We start from the raw sequence: 21,897 nt of genomic DNA on the forward strand, positions 1-21,897 counted from the left end.
CACAGTTAAAGCTCTTCTGTCCCCACACGCAGGAGGGTAACAGGAAGAGACAGGGAGAAATACTGAAGGAGAGTGATTCAGAAGCTCACTAAATTGTTAAGCAAGCGACATTGAGTGCATTTTTTCATCCAATTTGCCACAGAAAATCAGTTTGCAGTTCCTTCAGTTTGGAAGGTTTAGTAATTTACCTCTGTTGGAAGCAGCTATGTATAGATCTGTGCTTCACCATGTGTGGGTGTGAGAGTGAGACCAAGTGAACCCTCAAGATATAAGGAGTGAGCAACTTTGCAGAGTAGAAACTAGGAGCAAAGACTTTGAGGGTGCAAGCAGACAAATTAATAAAAGGCACTGCATCAAATTAAAGAATAATCTGTCAAGTAAATTGATAGATATCACCATGTTGGATGTTTCTTTTTGTTTGGTGTTAGTTGTGATTGTATGTGTTATTGCATTTTTATTGATTATTCTTATTGGTCTTATTGTTTAACTGCGGGTAATGTTTCATTTCACTACACATTTATGTGTATGTAACAAATAAACGACTATTGACTATTGAGCTTCAATGAAGGGAGCTGCCCACTTGATAACCCCAATGATATACTTGCATCTACAGGATTAGTTTTTTTTAAAGAGCTGATTAATATGTAGGTTGCTGGGTTTTTTTTTTGCATATGGAGTCGTTTATCGTAAGTTGGCATATTTAGTTAGAGAACCAGATAATACTTTGGCTTTGGGCTTGGTTTTCTTAGTTGAGCGCTTATCCTGGAGTTATAGCACAAGTACTTTGTGTTTTCATTGCAATTTCAGGCAATAAAAAGTATATCAAATTATGAGAGGCATAGACAGGGTAGACAGTCAGAACCTTTTTCCCCAAGATGGAAATGTCCAACATTAGAGTCCCTAACTGTAAGATTAGAGGGAGAAAGTTTCATGGAGATATGCTGGGCAAGATTTTTTACACAAAGGGTGGCGGGGGCCTGGAACGCACTGCCAATGGGTGGCGGTGGAGGCAGATACCAGGCAGTGGTGTTTAAGAGGATTTGAGATAGGCACATGGAAGTGCAAGGAATAGAGGGATATGGGTCATATACAGGCAGATGAGAGTTTGACTGAGATTAGGGGGTATTAGAGCGTTTGATGGCACTGTGCCAGACAGAAGAGATTGGTTTAACTTGACATCATGTTCGGCACAGACATGGTGGGCTGTAGGGCCTGTTCCTCGGCTGTCGTGTTCTATGTTCATAAGTTCAAAGAGCAGAATTCGGCCCATCAAGTCTACTCCGCCATTCAATCATGGCTACAGTCTTTCCCTCTCAACCCCATTCTTCTGCCTTTCCCCCATAACCCCACCTCTGCCTTAAATATATCTATTGCTGGCCTCCACAGCCCTCTGCAGCGAAGAATTCCACGGATTCACCACCCCCTAACTAAATAAATTCCTCCTCGTATCCTTGCTCGAGGTGCATTCTTTTATTCTGAGGCTGTGGCCTCTGGTCCTACACTCTTCCACTGGAGGAAACATCCTCTCTGCGTCCACTCTATCCAGGCCTTTCACTCTTCGGTAGGTTTCAACGAGGTCTCCAATCATCCTTCTAAATTCCAGTGAGTACAGGCCCAGTGCCGTCAAACGCTCTAATACTTTCACCCACCCCCTGTCTTACCCTCACTACATGGTCCACAAATCCTCCAACAATGGAGCTGGGTGCTTTATCCCGTCAGTGATAAATGATGTTGATCAGCTGAACAAAGAGAGACCATTGGGACTATGCTGAACACTTTGTGACTCTGTCGTCGTCCTATACGTGGTGACTCTTTGCATACTTTGTGTGTGGTACGCAAAACAATGAGTTTCACTGTGCCACGTCACGTTGACATTCAAGTTTCATTCATACCGCTCGTACCCGCTTGTGTGTGTTTATGATTGCGTGTGTGTAGATGGCGTGTGTAACATCATTTTCATTTTCCTGTCCAGGACTTCCTGGGACAGATATTCTGCACCCTGGGGGAGATTGTCGGCTCACCGGGAAGTCGATTGGAGAAATCGTTAACGTAAGTGGAATATGGTTTTTGATGAATGCCGCGTGATATTCAGAGACACAGTGTGGATTTGAACTGTGATTTGTGTTCTGTGTTGGACGTGAAAGGGTTGCATTGCGCAGAAATGTAGAGAAGAGAAACAGATTGAAATAAGTAAAGAGAATCACAAAATCTGATCAACGATATAATTGAGCTGTAGTATGGTTTTGTGAGAAAACAACTGCAGATGCTGGTACAAATCGAAGGTATTTATTTCACAAAATGCTGGAGTAACTCAGCAGGTCAGGCAGCATCTCAGGAGAGAAGGAATGGGTTATTTCACAAAATGCTGGAGTAACTCAGCAGGTCAGGCAGCATCTCAGGAGAGTCTCAGGAGAGTCCTTCTCTCTTGAGATGCTGCCTGACCTGCTGAGTTACTCCAGCATTTTGTGGAGTATGGTTTTGTTCACTGACTGATTCAAAGAGCCTTATCTGAAAAGGGCTTGGATTGGTTTGGTTAATCATTGTCACGTGTATGTATGTAGGTACAGTGAAAAGCTTTTGTTTGCATGATATCCAGCCAAAGAAAAGGCTATACATGATCACATATGTGTCGCCCAGAGTGTACAGATGTAGGATAAAGGGAATAATGTTTAGCACAAGATATAACATTGAAGTCCGATTAAAGATAGTCCGAGGGTCTCCATTGAGGTAGATGGGAGATCATGATCGCATGGGATAGTTGGTGAGAGGATGGTTCAGTTGCCTGTATCTGTGCTGTAGGCCCAGATAGAGTGTATGTGGAGAGGATGTTTGCACTAGTGGGAGAGTCTAGGACCAGAGGGCACAGTCTCAGAATAAAAGGACATAACTTTAGTATGGAGATGAGGAGAAATTTCTTTAACCAGAGGGCGGTGAATCTGTGGAATTAATTGTCATTGGGTAGTTTTAAAGCAGATATTGATAGGTTCTTGATTAGTAAGGGCGTCAAAGGTTATGGGAGGAGGCAGGAGATTGGGGTTGAGAGGGAAAGATAGATCAGCCATGATCGAATGGCGGAGGAGACTTGATTGGCCAAATGGCCTAATTCTGTTTCTGTGTCATATGATTTTATGGTCTTATTTAACTTAGTTTAGAGATGCAGCACAGAAACAAGCCCTTTGGCCCAGCAAGTTTGCGCTGACCTGCGATCACCTGTACACTAGTTCTATCCAGCACACAGAGGGCCAATTTGACAGAGGCCAATTAGCCTACAGGCATGTACATCTTTGGAATGTGGGAGGAAACCAAAGCACCCGGGGAAAACCCACATGGTCACGGGGAGAACGTACAAACTCTGTACAGACAGGACCTGTAAAGTCAGAATCGAACCTGGGTCTCCGACGCTGTAAGAGAGCAACTCTACTCCTGCGCCACTGTGTTTATGCTGTTTTATGCACGAGCATGTTTTTATTCTGTTACTGTGCTGTTGTGCTGGACCAACAGTCTGAGAACTGGTGAGGTGGGGGTGGAGGAAGTGACTGCTGGCGATGAAGCCCTGGTGTTGTCTCCCTCCACTTGCCTAGTGCATCGCCGAGTGACAGTCCCACAGGAGAGCTGGTGCTGGAACTGGCGGCATGGTCTGGTGGGCAAGCAGTTGGCAATGTCCTGGCAACAGATGGTCTTCTCGGTGGTATTTGGCAGACAAAATGGGACTTTTATTTAATTTTTAATTGTTTTGCGAGTTTTTAATTTTGGGACAGTCCACATTCATCTGTGTATATATATTAGATAGATTTTCCCGATGGGAAATGGAAATGTAGTGGAGGCACTTGTCACAAAAGTGGAAGCTCGAATTTAAAGGGGTCTGTGTGTCCACTCGACGCAACAAAGACAACCACATCCGTTCCACCATTTTGTTTAGGAAGGAACTGCAGGTGCTGGTTTACACCGAAGATGGGCACAAAATGCTGGAGTAACTCAGCAGGCCAGGCAGCATCTCTGGAGAGAAAGAATGGGTGACGTTTCAGGTCGGTACCTTTCTTCAGACTGAGAGTCTAGATTCCCTCTCCCCTGACTCTCAGTCTGAAGAAGGGTGCCAAGGGTTCTCTAGAGATGCTGCCTGACCCACTGAATTACTCCAGCATTTTGTGTCTATCTCCTCTATTTTCCTCAGCTTCCGCCTTTTCACTTCTTCCAATTTTCTGCCCTTTCTCTATATCACTTCACACTCTTAGTTACCAAGTATAGTGTATGGCAGTGATGGCAGTGGATTCTAAATCTCTGACATTTGGGCAGGTGATAGTACATCCTAGATGCAAGGAATTGCAGATGCCGGTTTGCAAAAAGAAAAGCCACAGAGTTCTGTAGTAACTCAGCAGGTCAGGCAGCATGTCTGAAGAGCGTGGAGAGGTGATGTTTTGGGTCAGGACCCTTCTTCAGACTGAAGGGAGGTTTGTTTAAAGATAGGTGTCAACACGGCTAAGTGCGACACTATTGAATATTGAGACTTGGAGTTTTTTTTCCAAACTGAGAACGCGTGAAAGAGTTTTTGCACAGTTTTTGGTTCATATATTATTTTTATTCTGGGGAAAAAAAACTCCAAGTCTCAATATTCCACCACTTCCCATTTTGCCATCTGTGGTAAACGTCTGTCTCAACTTCCAGGTGTCCCAGTTTTGCTATGTATCTGAATGCATTTGTGTTGGGAATGGATTCCCGTAGATTCTAATAAAAAAGGATAGTTTGAAAGGTATTGCACATTCATGTACAAATCTTCCTGTGGTGCTCGTACTTTGAAGTCGAAACAGAACGTGACTGATCCACTCCCACGGAGACACTAGGAACTGCAGATGCTTGAATCTTAAGCAAAGAGCAAAGTGCTGGAGGAACTCAACGGGTGAGGCAGCATCTGTGGAAGGTATGGACAGGTAATGTTACAGGTCATAGTCAAAGAGTCATACAACATGGAAGCAGACCCATTGGCCCAACTTGTCCAGGCTGACCAAAACGCCCTATGTGAGCTGGTCCCATTTGCCCGCTTTTGGCCCTTATCCCTCTAAACCTCTCCTATCCAAATACCTGTCCGAGTGTCTTGCAGCACGGAAACAAATCCTTCGGCACAACCTGTCCTTGCCGACCAAGATGCCCCATCCAAGCTAGTCCCAGTGCCTTTGTTTGCTCCAGATCATCTCTAAACATTTCCTATCCAAATTTGAGGAAGGATATTCTTGCTATTGAGGGCGTGTAGCGTAGGTTTACTAGGTTAATTCCCGGAATGGCGGGACTGTCATATGTTGAAAGACTGGAGCGACTAGGCTTGTATACACTGGAATTTAGATGGATGAGAGGAGATCTTATCGAAACGTAAATATTATTAAGGGGTTGGACATGTTAGAGGCAGGAAACATGTTCCCAATGTTGGGGGAGTCCAGAACAAGGGGCCACAGTTTAAGAATAAGGGGTAGGCCATTTAGAACTGTGATGAGGAAAAACTTTTTCAGTCAGAGAGTTGTGAATCTGTGGAATTCTCTACCTCAGAAGGCAATGGAGGCCAATTCTCTGAATGCATTCGAGAGAGCTAGATAGAGCTCTTAAGGATAGCGGAGTCAGGGGGTATGGGGAGAAGGCAGGAACGGGGTACTGATTGAGAATGATCAGCCATGATCACATTGAATGGCGGTGCTGGCTCGAAGGGCCGAATGGCCTACTCCTGCACCTATTGTCTATTGTCTATTGTCTATACTTGTCCAAGTGTCTTTAAAATGTTGTTATTGAATCTGCCTCAACTACCTCCTCTGGCAGCTCATTCCATACACCCACTACCCTCTGAATGAAAAAGTTGCCCCTCGGATTCTTATTAAATCTTTCCCCTCGCACCTTAAACATATGGTCCTCTGGTTTGTGGTTCACCTACCCTGGGTAAAATACGGGTTGGGACCGGTCTTTTGTGATGAGTGTCCAGTGCTTGCTTAATATTCATACAAAATATATATTGGTTCTTGTCAGTTTAATGAATGTGCCCATGCATAAACTCTGTCGGGTTACTTTGATAGGAGTCAGCATCTCAAACACATGCCTTAATTAACACACGCATTCAAAACACCAATCGTGCTGTGCCTGTTAATAGTTGGCAAGTCTTCTCTCCAATTTATGTTTCTTTGAGATGCAACCCAGCAGTTCTTGTTGGGATTGTTCAGCGCGTTATAATATTGCCCTCGGGGTTCACGAGGAGATGAGAAATTCCCGATGAATTGTTTTTATGAAACCAGTGCCTCTGTAAAGCTAAAAGAGGATTGATTAAAATTAAATTCATGCTGTTAATGGCCTCGCCTGTGATCAATTTGCAACATTGCTTTAACAGCAAATATCGCGAGGGGCATGGATAAAGTGAACGCTCTCAGTCTTTTTCCCAGGGTAGAGGATTTTAAAATTAAAGCACGCAGGCTTAAGGTGAGAGGGAAGAGATTTAAGGGGGACTTCGGGGGCAAGCTTTTCACTCGGAGGGTAATCCGTATCGGGAACGAGCTGCCAGAGGAAGCTATCGGAGCGGATACAATTATGCATTTTAAAAGGTATCAAAAGATATTTGAGATGTGGAGCTTCAGGGTTGTGTTCATAAGTTATAGGAGCAGAATTAGGCTGTTCGGCCCATCAAGTCTGCTCTGCCATTTAATCATGGCTGATCTGCCTTCCCCTCTCAACCCCATTCTCCTGCCTTTATCCCCATAACCCATGGCACCTGCACTAATCAAGAATATGTCAAAGTCCACCTTAAAAATATCCATTGACTTCCACAGCCCTCTGTGGCAATGACTTCCACAGATTCATCATCCACTAGCTAAAAACAATTCCTCCTCATCTCCTTTCTAAAAGTACGTCCCTTTATTCTGAGGCTATGGCCTCTGGTCCTAGACTCACCCACTAGTGGAAACGTCCCTTTCTCTCTCTCAGAAAGTAGTCCATTTCTGGAACGAGCTGCCAGAGGAAGCCACAGAAGCAGACAGGCATTTGGACAGATATCTGGGGAGGTAGGGTTTGGAAGGCTATGGATCAAATGCAGGCAAATGGGACTAGCCGAGTATGGCAATTTGGTTAGCATGGACAAGGTGGGCCAAAGGGCCTGTTTAGAGCTGATGTATAGTTCTGTGACTCTAAGTTTGTCTTATTCAATGTGCACTCCTTTTGTCTCATCGGTTTTGGTGCAGTGAGCTGCACAGGTATAATTCTGAGTGGCATAGTCTTGTACAGTGTCAGCAAAATAAATGAAGGTGGATAAAAGTAATTTGAGAACATTACAGTGTTGTCACCTTTACAAAATGGACATGTGAAGCTTAGCCGTTAAATTGAGTGCAATGGGAGGTAAGTCTCTTGTGGTTTGTAGGACAATGTGCCATGTCTGGATTATTGCACGATTCAAAAGCAATGCAGACTGTTCTTGTGTCAAATGCTCCTGATGTTGCTTTGCGTCGAACTGCAATAGTGCTGCGAGCAGATTTTAACGGTTTCTCCAAGAAAATGGATGGTTTGAACAGTGAGTTACACAGTACATTTGTGTACGATCCTTCCTGGAGTTGCTCTCACTCTGAGGTGGAACGGGAAAGTGACCAATTCACTCCCAAGGAGAGACTGGTGGAATTTGACAGCAAAACACAAAGCGCTGGAGTAACTCAGCGGGTCAGGCAGCATCTGTGGAGCGGATTGGACAGATGATGTTTCAGGTCAGGACTTTTCTTCAGACTGAAGATAGACACAAAGTGCTGGCGTAACTCAGCGGGACAGGCAACGCCTCTGGAGACGTTTCGGGTCGAGACCCTTCTTCATTCCTTCTCTCCAGAGATGCTGCCTATCCCACTGAGTCCAGCATTTTGTGTCTATCTTTGGTTTAAACCAGCATCTGCAGTTCCTTCATACACCTTTCTTCAGACTGATGGACCAATGTCATTTTGGGATGGGACCTTCTAAAGACTAATCAAGATTTGCTCAAGATTCCATCATCTGCAGTTTCTTGTGTCCAATCAGTCTGGAGAAGGATCCTGACCAGAACCGTTGTTTGCATCTTCCTTCCACAGATGCTGCTTGACCTGCTGAGTTCTCAAACACATTTTTTTTTTTCTTAACCATTGTATCTGTTGAGTCATAATTGAAATGAGTTAAAAATATATATCTTTCTCTTCAATTGGAGGCTTTGGAGAGGGTCCTGAAGATGTTTCCCAGATTGCTGCCTTAGATGAGAGAGTTTTAACTACAAGGAGAGGTTGGACAAACGTGGATTGTTTTCTCTGGAATGTCTGAGGTTGAGGCGAGGCCCGATAGAAGCATATAAAATTATGAGAGGCATATAGTAAGCATAGACAGTTAGAACCATTTTGCCAGTGTGGAAATGTCAAAGCTGGCGGGAGTAGCTTTAAAGTGGGAGAGACACAGTTTAAAGGAGATGTGCAGGGCACGTTTTCTTACACAGAGGGTGGTGAGGGCCTGGAACACACTGCCAGGGATGGTGGTGGAAGCAGGTACGATAGCGGTGTTTGAGGCTGTTAAACAGGCACGTGGATATGCAGGGAATGGAGGGATCTGGATCATGTGCAGGCAGATCTGATTAGTTTAACTTGACATCGTGTTCAGCACGGGCGTTGTGGGCTGAAAGGCCCGTTCCTGTGCTGCACTGATCCATGTTCTATGTAAAAATGGTGAGTTTTTAAAGTGACTTTCAAGTTGTTATTCTTAGCCTTCGCCCGAATGTTGATCAAAAACTGCTGCTAATTTAAAGTTTCAGAATTTTTTTGAACCTGCAAAGCATTTAGCGATGTTGGTTTGAAAACAGTCCGCTAAATGGAGCGGGTGTGGAGGATGATGGGGTGGGATGAGGGGGGGGGGGGGAGGGGGGGAGTGAGTGACTTTAGTGCTGGGATAACAATAGATCAGGCAGCATCTCTGGAGAACATGGATAGGCAACATTTTGAGTTGGGACTGCTTCAGACTGATTGCAGTAGTGGGCATTGGGAGGGGGAGAAAGCTTATTTTAAACTGTTTCATGGCTGGGACGTTTGGCATGCCCTCCCCTTCCCATCACCTCAAAGTGAGAGCGTAAATGGAACAGGGCTTTGCCTATCTATTGCACAGCATCTGCAGTCTCTTGTGTCTCCATCCATTGTGCCTCAATTGAAAGCTGGACTAATTTGAGAGAGCAAAATAATCTGTGCAAGAAAGATTTGTTCTTGTGCTGAAAGATTTGTTCTTTGTTCTAGCTCAGTGCTCGCTGGTAACAATTTCCAGTGCAGTATTTCACATGTTCCTCCTTTCAGTAGACTCAAGCTGGAAAGGGTGCAGAAACGATTTACAGGGATATTGTTGCCAGGACTCGAGGGCCCGAGCTATAGGGAGAGATTGAGCAAGCTCGGACTTTAGTCCCTGGAGTACAGGAGGAGGCAGGGTGATCACGTAGAGGTGTACAAAGTAATGAGAGGAACAGATCAGGTAAACAAACCCTGTGTTGTGCCCAGAGTAGGGGATCAAGAACCAGAGGGCATACTGTAGGTTAACGATTTAATCCTGAGGAGTAACTTTTTTACACAAAGGTTGGTGGGTATATGGAATGGAATGAGGTAGTTGAGGCAGATACTATCGCAATGTTTAAGAAACAATTAGACAGGTACATGGAAAGGACAGGTTTAGAGGGATATGGGCCAAACACAGGCAGGTGGGACTCGTGTAGATGGGACATGTTGGTCGGCATGGGAAAGATGGGGGGAAGGGCCAGTTTCCATGCTGTATGACTCTGTCTCTATGACTCGTGTATCTTGTCCATCTCCTCCAAGGTTTTAGCTACATCTTTTCCTTTGCTTTTCATCCTGGACTCTTCATTGTTCAGCTTTCCCGAGTCTGTAGTGATTGATATCAGAAATTTGCAATGCTAGACATATAATTACGGGATCACAACAGGCTGGACGCTTTGCAACCTAATCTCTCTCTCCCTCCTAATGTGAGTGCACACTGAATCCAGCACAGAGGAGCTGAATGGGAAGAGTGAGGCGAGTTGGAAATATTAAAAAAAATAACTTACAATAAAATCGAGAGTGGGAGTCGAGGGCAGAAAAGATTAGAAAGGAAGGAAAAATAGCACGGCAAATTGAAAACGTTAAAAGACTGAAGAAGGAAGATGAGAGTATACATGATGTCTAACAAGCAGGCACAGAGAAAGGCAGAGACCAAGATAAGCTACAGCACTTAAATTGTGAGACCAACAAGTGATAGAAAATTCTAAGAGACAGGTTACATGGAAAGGCAAACAAAGGCGACTTGAATATTAATTTTTAAAAATCACCACTATTTAAATTGTCCTTATAATTGTGTATATTTATTTCCTTGAATGAATATTCTTTCTATTTTTAGAATTGGTTGTATTATTATTAAAGATACAGCATGGAAACAGGTCTTTTGGGGCTGAGCTGGTACTTCCGTTGTCCAGTCAAGAAACTGCCAGCATCTCGAGCCTACACAGTGCACTTCCCTTTACAGGGAGAAGCTTTACCGCAGCATGGAAACAGGGCCTTTGGTCCACGGACTCCACGCCGATCTGTTCGCACCAGTTCTGTGTTATCCCACTTTCCCATCCGTTCCCTACACACCAAGGGGCAATTTTTACAGATTTTCTATCTCCAAACCTGCACGTCTTTGGGATGTGGGAGGAAACCGGAGCACACCAGGGAAATCCACGCGCTCACCGGGAGAACATGCAGTCTCCACACAGACAGTACCGGAGGTCAGGATCAAACCAGATGTTGTGAGGCAGCAGCTCAACCAGCTGTGCCACTGCGCCACCCTCAAACTTAAATTATCTTGAAGGTCAAAATAGCAAGCCTTAATAATAAAAAAATATTGCATTTATCTGCAAATATCTTTCCTAATCTCATAAAGCCGCAAGTAACTTTGAAAATGAAGTTTGTAATTATGCTTGAGTGGAATGCATCTGACAATTGGTGTCTGCCTAACTCGCACAGACTACAATCAAGTAACAAATCAGTAATTTCCAGGTGTTATTGATTGAGATATAAATGTTGGTCGCAATGCAATGAGGAGGGAGGAGTTGGGGTGAGGTTGTATCAAACTCTGCAGCAGCCAGAAGAAGGCGAAACAAGGAACTACGGATGCTGGTTCATATCAAAGACAAACGCAAAATGCTGGAGGAACTCAGCGGGTCAGGCCGCATAGCTGGGGTAAAAAGAGAGACAATAGACAATAGGTGCAGCAGTAGGCCATTCGGCCCTTCGAGCCAGCACCGCCATTCAATGTGATCATGGCTGATCATTCTCAATCAGTACCCCGTTCCTGCCTTCTCCCCATACCCCCTGACTCCGCTACCCTTAAGAGCTCTATCTAGCTCTCTCTTGAAAGCATTCAGAGAACTGGCCTCCACTGCCTTCTGAGGCAGTGAATTCCACAGATTCACAACTCTCTGACTGAAAAGGTTTTTCCTCATCTCCGTTCTAAATGGCCTACCCCTTATTCTTAAACTGTGGCCCCTGGTTCTGGACTCCCCCAACATTGGGAACAAGTTTCCTGCCTCTAACGTGTCCAACCCCTTAAAAATCTTATACGTTACGATAAGATCCCCTCTCGTTTCAGGTCGTTGGTTGAGGCAGGTACTATAACAGCATTTGGAAGACACTTGGACAGGTACATGCATAGGAAAGGTTTGGAGGGATATGGGCCAAACGTGGGCAAATGAGACTAAGATGGATGGGGCATCTTGATCGGCATGGACGAGTCTGGCCACAGTGGTAGAGTTGATGCCTCTCTGCGCCCGAGACCCGCGTTGAATCCTGACAATGAGCTTTGACTGTGCGGAGTTTGTTCATTCTCCTTGTGACCGCGTGGGTTTTCTCTAGGTGCTCTGGTTTCCTCCCACACTCTAAGGACGTGCAGATTTGTAAGTTCATTGGCTTCTGTAAATTGTCCCTTTGTAGGATTGAGCTAGTGTGTGGGGTGATCACTGGTTGACGCGGACTCGGTGGGCCAAAGGGCCTGTTTCCATGTGTATGTCTAAAGTCCAAAGGGCCTCTTTCTGTGCCGCATGACTCCAGTAGCTGGAAAATATAGGCAAGGACTCACTATGTGACATTACCTTCCATATGTTGCTTCGGCAGCATGACCGATTATTGAAGTAAGGGAAAGCAGCTGACACTCACCGTGCCAGTCATTGGCTGCGTGCCACAGCAATGGGACAACAGTTTAAAGGATTTGCACCATTTAGGCTGTGGTAAGCGTCTCGCTGTAAAGTGAAGTGCACTATGTAGGCTCGAGATGCTGGCAGTTTCTTGACTGGACAACGGAAGTACCAGCTTAGCCCCACATGGGAGCGTGTGTTCTCTCGTTCTGCACGGCAGGGCTTTGTGGAGAAGAAGGGTGGCATAGTGGTAGAGTTACTGCCATATAGTGCCAGAGACCCTGCTTTGAACCTGACTACGAGTGCTGTCTGGGTGGAGTTTGCACACTCTCTCGGTGACCGCATGGGATTTTTCCAGAAAGTCCAGTTCCCTCCCACACTGTAAAGACGTACATGTTTGTAGGTTAATTGACTTTGGTATAATTGTAACTTTCCCCACGTGTTTTGGATAGAATTAGTGTACGGGTGATCCATGGTCGGCGTGGGCTCGATAGGCCGAAGGGCCTATTTCCACGCTGAATCTCTAAACTAAACTAAACTAAAATGATAACAAGAGTATTCGCTAACTCCAGATGTACCTTTCTAAAATTCTGGCACGAAGATTCTTAAGTTTTTTGGGTTGATCAACCTTTGGAATCATCAACAATTCTGGTACTGAAAGATTATTTCCACAGTTCTTTAATCTTGCTGATTCTGTGATATTGCTTCAATTTGTAAAACTGCATTGTACGGGTTAGAAGTTTGTTAGAATAAAGAGAATAAATAAGGAGAGTGTGAAGAAGAGTTCCGACCAGAAACGTCTCATGTTTTTTTCTCCAGAGATGCTCCGAGATCTTCGGTTTCCTCCCACACTCCAAAGACGTACAGGTATGTAGGTTAATTGGCTGGGTAAATGTAAAAATTGTCCCTTGTGGGTGTAGGATAGTGTTAATGTACGGGGATCGCTGGGCGGCACGGACTTGGAGGGCCGAAAAGGCCTGTTTCCGGCTGTATATATATGATATGATATGATATGATATGATATGATATGATATGATATGATATGATATGATATGATATGATATGAGTTACTCCAGCTCCAGCACTTTGTGTCTATCTTTGAAGTTTATTAGATTTTAGCTTTTGGGTGCAGCCACAAACTGATTTTCTCACGGTGCAGTTTACATCTAGATTATAGAGCGCAGGAGGATGAGGGGGTGATCTTATAGAGGTGCACAAAATAATGAGAGGAATAGATTGGGTAGATGCACAGTCTCTCTTGCCCAGAGTAGGGGAATTGAGGACCAGAGGACATAGGTTCAAGGTGAAGGGGAAAAGAGTTAATAGGAATCCGAGGGGCAACATTTTCACAGAAAGGGTGGTGGGTGTAGCTGCCAGAGGAGATAGTTGAGGCTGGGACTATCCCATCGTTTAAGAAACAGTTAGACAGGTACATGGATAGGACAGGTTTGGAGGGATATGGACCAAGTGCAGGCAAGTGGGACTAGTGTAGCTGGGACATTGTTGGCTGGTGTGGGCAAGTTGGGCTGAAGGGCCTGTTTCCTCACTGTATCACTATATGACTCTATGACTCTAATACAAGTTAAAAATTCTGCAGTACTGATTAAAATCATTACCTCCTAAAACTGAAGAATGGTGCCACTGAACCAAGGCAGACTGGGTGTGATATTTAAGAGACAACAAGGTGTGAATATAATTGCACTCCCTGACTGATGTGGGAACTTAATGGAAAATACAGAATGAAGCCGTGTCTCCCTTAACTTAACCCAATGAGACACTGGGGATAAATGACAAACTGTTACTCATAAATATATTTCAAGCTTTGCTTGGTGTGATTTTGTTTGTCACCCTTTTTTTTTAACCAATTCCTTTTCTCCCTTGCAAGTTATTGTCCAGAATGCAGAATCCTGGTATCGATTTGTTATTGTCATGAAAAGCTTTACAGTAAATTGTGATCCAATTAAATCAAATAATACTGTATGAGTACAATCAAGCCATGCACAACTACAACAGGTAGTGCAAAGAGAAAAATACCAGAGTGCAGATTATAGTTTGCAGTATTGCAGCATTACAGTTACAGAGAGGGGAAAAAATCCCCAATGAAATTGCCATTGAGTCATAGAGTGATACAGTGTGGAAACAGGCCCTTCGGCCCAACTTGGCCTCACCTGCCCACATGCTCTATCTACACTAGTCCCATCTGCCTGCATTTGGTCCATATCCCTCCAAACCTGTCCTACCCATGTACATGTCCAACTGTTTCTTATATGTTGGGATAGTCCCTACCTCAACTACCTCCTCTGGCAGCTCGTTCCATACATCCTTTGTGTGAGAAAGTTACCCCTCAGATTCCTATTAAATCTTTTCCCCCTCACTTTAAACCTATGTCCTCTGGTCCTCGATTCACCTACTCTGGGCATCGACCCGATCTATTCTCCTTGTGATCTTATACACCTCTAAAAGATCACCCCTCATCCTCCTGCACTCCAAGGAATGGAGTCCCAGCCTACTCAGCCTGTCCCTATAGCTCAGACCCTCTAGTCCTGGCAACATCCTCGTAAATCTCCTCTGTAGCCTGTACCCTCTGTACCATTAAGGTGATAACCAAAAATAAAATGGCCATTTCTGAACGATGGAGGCAATTGAGGAAAGTGAGAGAGTTTATGGGCCAAATGCAGGCAAGTGGGACTAGCCCAGTATGCCAACTTGGTCGGCATGGGCAAGGTGGGCCAAAAGGGCCTGTTTCCGTGCTGTGCAGCTCTGATTCCGTATCAGGAGCCTTTATAAGGTTTATCATTATTTTCTTCTAACTTAGCCCGCGTATGTAACAAATGGTTAACCTGGATGGGGTCACTGCCACTTCTGAGAATGATAAATGAACATCTGCATTGGCCTGTTTATTAGCAAATGATCGCACTTGTTTCACAAAACTATCTGTCGGGTGGAATGAAACTCCTCCTGTGTAATTTTTCAAAATAAGATTGTTGGGATTGTAAATCCAGTTCCAAGTTGTAATGAACTGAAATATTGTTTTGAGTTTTGAAGATTACGAGGAACAATTTGAAATGGAGTGAAAAAAAAAAAAGCAATAGTGGGTTATATAAATTAAAATGCAAATAAATTAATTGGGGATCTGTTTGCAAATTGGGTATGACAGTCAAAGTGATACAGCATGGAAACAAGGCCTTCAATGCCCTAAGCCTCCCCTGGCCATCAATTACCTATTCACACTAATTCTGCATTGATTCTTACCCAAAGATTACTTTCCGCCCCCCCTCTTCAGTTAGACAGAAGGTACACAAGCTTGAGAGCACGTACCATTTTTTGCATATCTTTCATTCATTGTTCTTTATCTCTCTACATCATCCATATCTCTCATTTCCCTTATCCCTAACCATATAACATATAACATATAACAACTACAGCATGGAAACAGGCCTGTCCGGCCCTACCAGTCCACGCCGACCATTCTCCCTGACCTAGTCTCATCTACCTGCACTCAGACCATAACCCTCCAATCCCCTCCTATACATATACCTATCCAATTTACTCTTAAATAATAAAATCGAGCCAGCCTCCACCACTTCCACCGGAAGCCCATTCCATACAGCCACAACCCTCTGAGTAAAGAAGTTCCCCCTCATGTTACCCCTAAACCTTTGTCCCTCAATTCTGAAGCTATGTCCCCTTGTTGGAATCTTCCCCACTCTCAAAGGGAAAAGCCTACCCACGTCAACTCTGTCCGTCCCTCTCATAATTTTAAAAACCTCTATCAAGTCCCCCCTCAACCTTCTACGCTCCAAAGAATAAAGACCCAACCTGTTCAACCTCTCTCTGTAGCCTAAGTGCTGAAACCCAGGCAACATTCTAGTAAATCTCCTCTGTACCCTCTCCATTTTGTCGACATCCTTCCTATAATTTGGCGACCAGAACTGCACACCATACTCCAGATTCGGCCTCACCAATGCCCTGTACAATTTCAACATTACATCCCAACTTCTATACTCGATGCTCTGATTTATAAAGGCAAGCATACCAAACGCCTTCTTCACCACCCTATCCACATGAGATTCCACCTTCAGGGAACAATGCACAGTTATTCCCAGATCCCTCTGTTCCACTGCATTCCTCAATTCCCTACCATTTACCCTGTACGTCCTATTTTGATTTGTCCTACCAAAATGCAGCACCTCACACTTATCAGCATTAAACTCCATCTGCCATCTTTCAGCCCACCCTTCCAAAAGGCCCAAGTCTCTCTGTAGACTTTGAAAATCTACCTCACTATCAACTACTCCACCTATCTTAGTATCATCTGCATATTTACTAATCCAATTTGCCACACCATCATCCAGATCATTAATGTAAATGACAAACAACAGTGGACCCAACACAGATCCTTGGGGCACTCCACTAGACACTGGCCTCCAACCTGACATACAATTGTCAACCGTTACCCTCTGGTATCTCCCATTCAGCCATTGTTGAATCCATCTTGCAACCTCACTATTAATACCCAACGATTTAACCTTCTTAATCAACCTTCCATGTGGAACCTTGTCAAATGCCTTACTGAAGTCCATATAGACAACATCCACAGCCTTGCCCTTATCAATTTCCCTGGTAACCTCTTCAAAAAATTCAAGAAGATTAGTCAAACATGACCTTCCAGGCACAAATCCATGTTGACTGTTTCTAATCAGGCCTTGATTATCCAAATAATTATATATATTGTCCCTAAGTATCTTTTCCATTAATTTTCCCACCACAGACGTCAAACTAATAGGTCTATAATTGCTAGGTTTACTTTTAGAACCTTTTTTAAACAAAGGCACAACATGCGCAATGCGCCAATCTTCCGGCACCATCCCTGTTTCTAATGACGTTTGAAATATTTCCGTCATAGCCCCTGCTATTTCTGCACTAACTTCCCTCAATGTCCTAGGGAATATCCTATCAGGACCTGGAGACTTATCCACTTTTATATTCTTCAAAAGTGTCCGTACCTCCTCTTCTTTAATCATCCTAATTTCCATCACTACTCTACTTGTTTCGCTTACCTCACATAATTCAATATCCTTCTCCTCGGTAAATACCGAAGAAAAGAAATTGTTTAATATCTCCCCCATTTCTTCCGGCTCAGCACATAGCTGTCCACTCTGACTCTCTAATGGACCAATTTTATCCCTCACTATCCTTTTGCTATTGACATATCTGTAGAACCCCTTGGGGTTTACTTTTACATTACTTGCCAAAGCAGCCTCATATCTTTTTTTCGCTTTTCTAATTTCCTTTTTAAGATTCCTTTTACATTCTTTATATTCCTCAAGAACCTCATTTACTCCCTGCCGCTTATATTTATTGTATATCTCCCTCTTTTTCCGAACCAAGTGTCCAATTTCCCTGGAAAACCACGGCTCTTTCAAATTATTATTCTTTCCTTTCCACCGAACAGGGACATAAAGACTCTGTACTCTCAAAATTTCACCTTTAAATATCCTCCATTTCTCTATTATATCCTTTTCATAAAACAACAATTTCCATTTCACTCCTTTTAAATCCTTTCTCATCTCCTCAAAATTAGCCTTTCTCCAATCCAAAATCTCAACCCTTGGTCCAGATTTGACCTTCTCCATAATGATATTGAAACTAATGGCATTATGATCACTAGACCCAAAGTGCTCCTCAACACATACCTCCGTCACCTGACCCATCTCATTTCCTAACAGGAGGTCCAACACAGCCCCTTCTCTGGTAGGCACCTCTACGTATTGCTGCAAAAAACTATCCTGCACACATTTTACAAACTCCAAACCATCCAGCCCTTTAACAGAATGTGATTCCCAGTCTATATACGGAAAATTGAAATCACCCACAATCACCAGTCTGAATAAGGGTCTTGACCCGAAAACGTCACCCATTCCTTCTCCCCAGAGATGCTGCCTGGCCCGCTGAGTTACTCCAGCTTTTTGTGTCGATCTTCGGTTTAAACCAGCATCTGCAGTTCCTTCCTACACCTCCAGATTCAAGAACAGCTTCTTCCCCACTGCTATCAGACCTCTGAACTGTGTAGGTTGTAGTCGCGATCTTCCAGCCTGCCTCGTAGCGATGTTGGACTTTTTCTCTGTAACTATGACGCTTCAATGCCATGACACCATATTCTGCACTCTGGTATTTTTCTCTTTGCTATTTTTGTTGTACTTGTGTGTGACTTGATTGTACTCATGTGTGGTACCATGTGACTTGCCTGGATAAAACCAATCTGGTAGAGTTGCTGGCTCACGGCACTAGAGACCCCGGTTCGAGCCTGACCTCGGGAGCTCAGGGTTTGTACATTCTCCCTGTGGCCATGTGGGTTTCCTCCAGGTGTTCCGGTTTTCTCCCACATCCCAAGACATGCGGATTTGTAGGTTAATTGGCCTCTCTGTGTAGGGAGCAGAGGAGAAAGTGGGATACCATAGAACTGGTGTGAATGGGTACTGATGGTTGGTGTGGACGCGATGGGCTGAAGGGCCTGTTTCCATGCTGTATCTCTAAGCTAAACTGAACACTGTTTTTTGTTCAAAAAACAATACATTTTGCCATCAACATGTTCAAAATTATGAGTTAGTATTTAAAGTATTAAAGCATCAGAGACTTGGAATTGAGATTATTTTCCACATTTTTAACGATTAAAAATTAACACGACTTTCAGCATTCATCTCACAAGTGAGTAATTTTTCCTTTGTGGTTCGACCGGAAATGACAAGTGATTTAATTGTAATTAATGAGCTGTGTTTTGTATGTATAATGATATCATTTCGTTGAAAAAAAATTGCAGTTTATCACCTGGGATTATGACAGTGACATTAATTATATTAATTGTGACATTCTTTATGGAGGAGTGGGATCTAATATTATTTCACTAAAAATATCTGGGTAATTATTTCTCTGTAATTAGCAGTATATTTTTGAGCATTCTTCGGCTTCAGATGTGGAAAAACTCAATTGAAATGGTCTGTATTTGGTTTCCCTTCCGCCTACATTCCTTCCTCTATCTTCACAATCCTCAACTCCTTATCCTTATTTCTACTCTATTTGCCTTTGCATCATCTCTAGCCTTTGTCCAACCTTCTGCCGATCTCAAACCCTCAAAGTTCCACCACAATCAATCAGTCTGAAGTGTCCAGACCCGAAATGTTGCCCATCCATGTTCTCTTAGAGATGCTGCCTGACCGATGAGTTACTCCAGCATTTTGTCTTTTTTTTTTAACAAAAATCTGTCTGCTTTGTAGAGCCAACTGAGCTTTTGTTCAGGCAAGCTGAAACCTTTACATTTAATATATTTAAAGGCATCAGTGTCATGGGGTACAATTTTAGTCACCCCAATACAGGAAGGATGTGGGAGCTTTGGAAAGGGTGCGGATGTGGTTTACCAGAATGATGCCTGGATTAGCGGGGAGAGGTTGGACACACTTGGATGGTTTTCTTAGGAATGCTGGAAATGATGGGGGATCTGATAGATGTACATAAAATTATGAGAGGCATAAACAAAGCGGACAGTCTGAATCTTTTTTTTAAGGGTGGAAAAGACTCGAGGGCATTGCTGTCAGGTGAGAGGGACAAAGTTTAAAGGAGATGTACAATGTGGGACAAGCTTTCTACCCCACAGAGGGTAGTTGATTTGGGTGGTCCGGTTTCCTCCCACATCACGAAGATGTGCAGGTTTGTAGGTCAATTGTCTTCTGTAAGTTGCCCCTAGTGTGCAGGATGGAACTAATGTGTGGGTGATGGTGGGTCGGCGTGGACTCGGTGGGCTGATGGCCCTCTTTCCATGCTGCATCTCAAAAAACAAAAACTTAAAACTGAAAGTGTCACAGCAATGCTGCTGTTGTATTAATCTGTTGAAAGCTCTGACATTGTAATTGGAAGATATGCGCTTGTTTGTGGGTAATTAAATAGCGCAAGTGGGTCGCATTTGCAGCAGGCGGCATGTCGTGTTGCACGGCTGGTGGGCGCAGGGAACAAATAGATATTACATTTGTGCGGGGGTCGCTGCACCGCTGGCAGCAGGTGCCCGGTGACACTCAGGGGAACTCCGCATAAAGAGGCTTCCGCCCTCTGAGTCAGTCAGCTGTGCCGTGCGTCCGAGCGGACGATGCATCGAGCATGCACGTCATACTGTTGCCACTTGAAGGACAAACAGCAGTGGTGAATCCGCGGAATTCATCGCCATAGAACGCTGGGGAGGCCAAGCCAATGGACATTTTTATACGGTGGAGATTGATAGATTCTCGATTAGTACGGCTGTCAGGGGTTATGGGAAGAAGGTGGGAGAATTGGGGTTAAGAGGGGAAGATAGATCAGCCACGATTGAATGGAAAAGTAGACTTGATGGGCCGAATGGGCTAATTCCTCTCCTATCACGTATGAACTAGTGAATTTTAATGAATATTTAGCTCCCCCATCCACAGGTATTTCTCCAATGCAGCTCCCCTCCCTGTCCTCATTACAATCAGTCTGAAGAAGGGTCCCGACCCGCAACAGCATCTGCCCATTCCCTTCCCCAGATGCTGATTAATCTGGTCATATATTAACATAGCTTGGAATTACATTTTACACACACACACCACACTTTGGGCAGCACAGTGGGGGCAGCTGGTAGAGCCACTGCCTCACAGCGCCGGAGAGACCCGGCTTTGATCCTGACCTCGGGTGCTTTCTCTGCAGAGTTTGTACGTTCTCCCTGTGACTGCGTAGCTTTCCTCCGGGTGCTCCGGTTTCCTCCCCCATCCCAAAGATGTGAAGGTTTGTGAGTTAATTGGCCTCTGTAAATTGCTGTCGACATGTAGGAAATGGATGAGAAAGTGGGATAACATAGTCTAGTGTGCCGATCACCGGTCGGCATGGACTCAGTAGGCTGAAGGGCCTGTTTCCATGCTGTCTCATGGACTGTCGGCATGGACTCAGTAGGCTGAAGGGCCTGTTTCCATGCTGTCTCTCTAAAATACTCCATTCTGGGCTGCTGTGTGTGTTGCTTTATCTCACATTTGCACCATATTGCAGCCTGTAAACCATGTGAACAGGCAAGGAAATAAGGAGCTTCCTCCACTAATAATCTTAATAACTATCACAGCATTCAGTAGTTAATGTCCCAAGAGCATAGAACAGGTCTGCAAAGAGCACCACAAACATTAAAATTTGAGAAATAGGCCCCTGGAGTTTTAGTCTTCATGTAAATAAGGAGCTGGAAGTAATTGGTAATAAATATTCTTTGTTGCTGCATTAATAATGTGTACTCCCATGCTACCAATATCATGGTTTTGTTTACTTTTAGAGATGCAGCATGGAAACAGGCCCTTCGGCCCACCGAGTCCACGCTGACCATCGATCACAGATTTGCACTAGCTCTATGTTATTCCACTTTCTCATCACTCCATACACATTAGGTGCAGTTTACAGAGGGTCAATTAACCTACAAACCTCCATGTCTTTGGGACGTGGGAGGAAACCCACCTGGTCACAGGGAGAACGTACAAATTCCGCACAGACAGCACCTGTGGTCAGGATCGAACTCGGGTCCCTGGCGCTGTAAGGCAGCAACTCTGCCGCTATGCCACCCACTTTGCCAACGGTTTTCACTATCTCAGGACACCCAAAACATAAGGTGGAGGAAAAGAGTCAGCCATAAATGTAAATGCCCAATATTTAGCCAGAGGGTGGTGAATCTGTGGAATTCATTGCCACAGACGGTGGTG

The 21,897-nt window shown here is 44.2% G+C and overlaps 1 protein-coding gene across 6 annotated transcripts in view; it reads left to right on the forward strand.

The window, feature by feature from the left end:
• The window catches only part of LOC144605454 (copine-8-like), a 299,949-nt gene that overhangs the window by 61,561 nt on the left and 216,491 nt on the right, over positions 1 to 21,897 (forward strand). For 4 of the 6 annotated variants that reach the window (XM_078420725.1, XM_078420728.1, XM_078420730.1 and 1 more), the window contains exons 6-7: positions 1,973 to 2,049; positions 12,980 to 13,027. In XM_078420725.1, coding sequence (XP_078276851.1) covers positions 1,973 to 2,049; positions 12,980 to 13,027 — 125 coding nt within the window. The remainder of the gene's footprint in view (positions 1 to 1,972; positions 2,050 to 12,979; positions 13,028 to 21,897) is intronic. The other 2 variants (XM_078420727.1, XM_078420729.1) reach the window with 1 other exon arrangement.

This window comes from Rhinoraja longicauda, chromosome 24 (genome assembly GCF_053455715.1).
Source record: "Rhinoraja longicauda isolate Sanriku21f chromosome 24, sRhiLon1.1, whole genome shotgun sequence".
Lineage (NCBI taxonomy): Eukaryota > Metazoa > Chordata > Chondrichthyes > Rajiformes > Arhynchobatidae > Rhinoraja > Rhinoraja longicauda.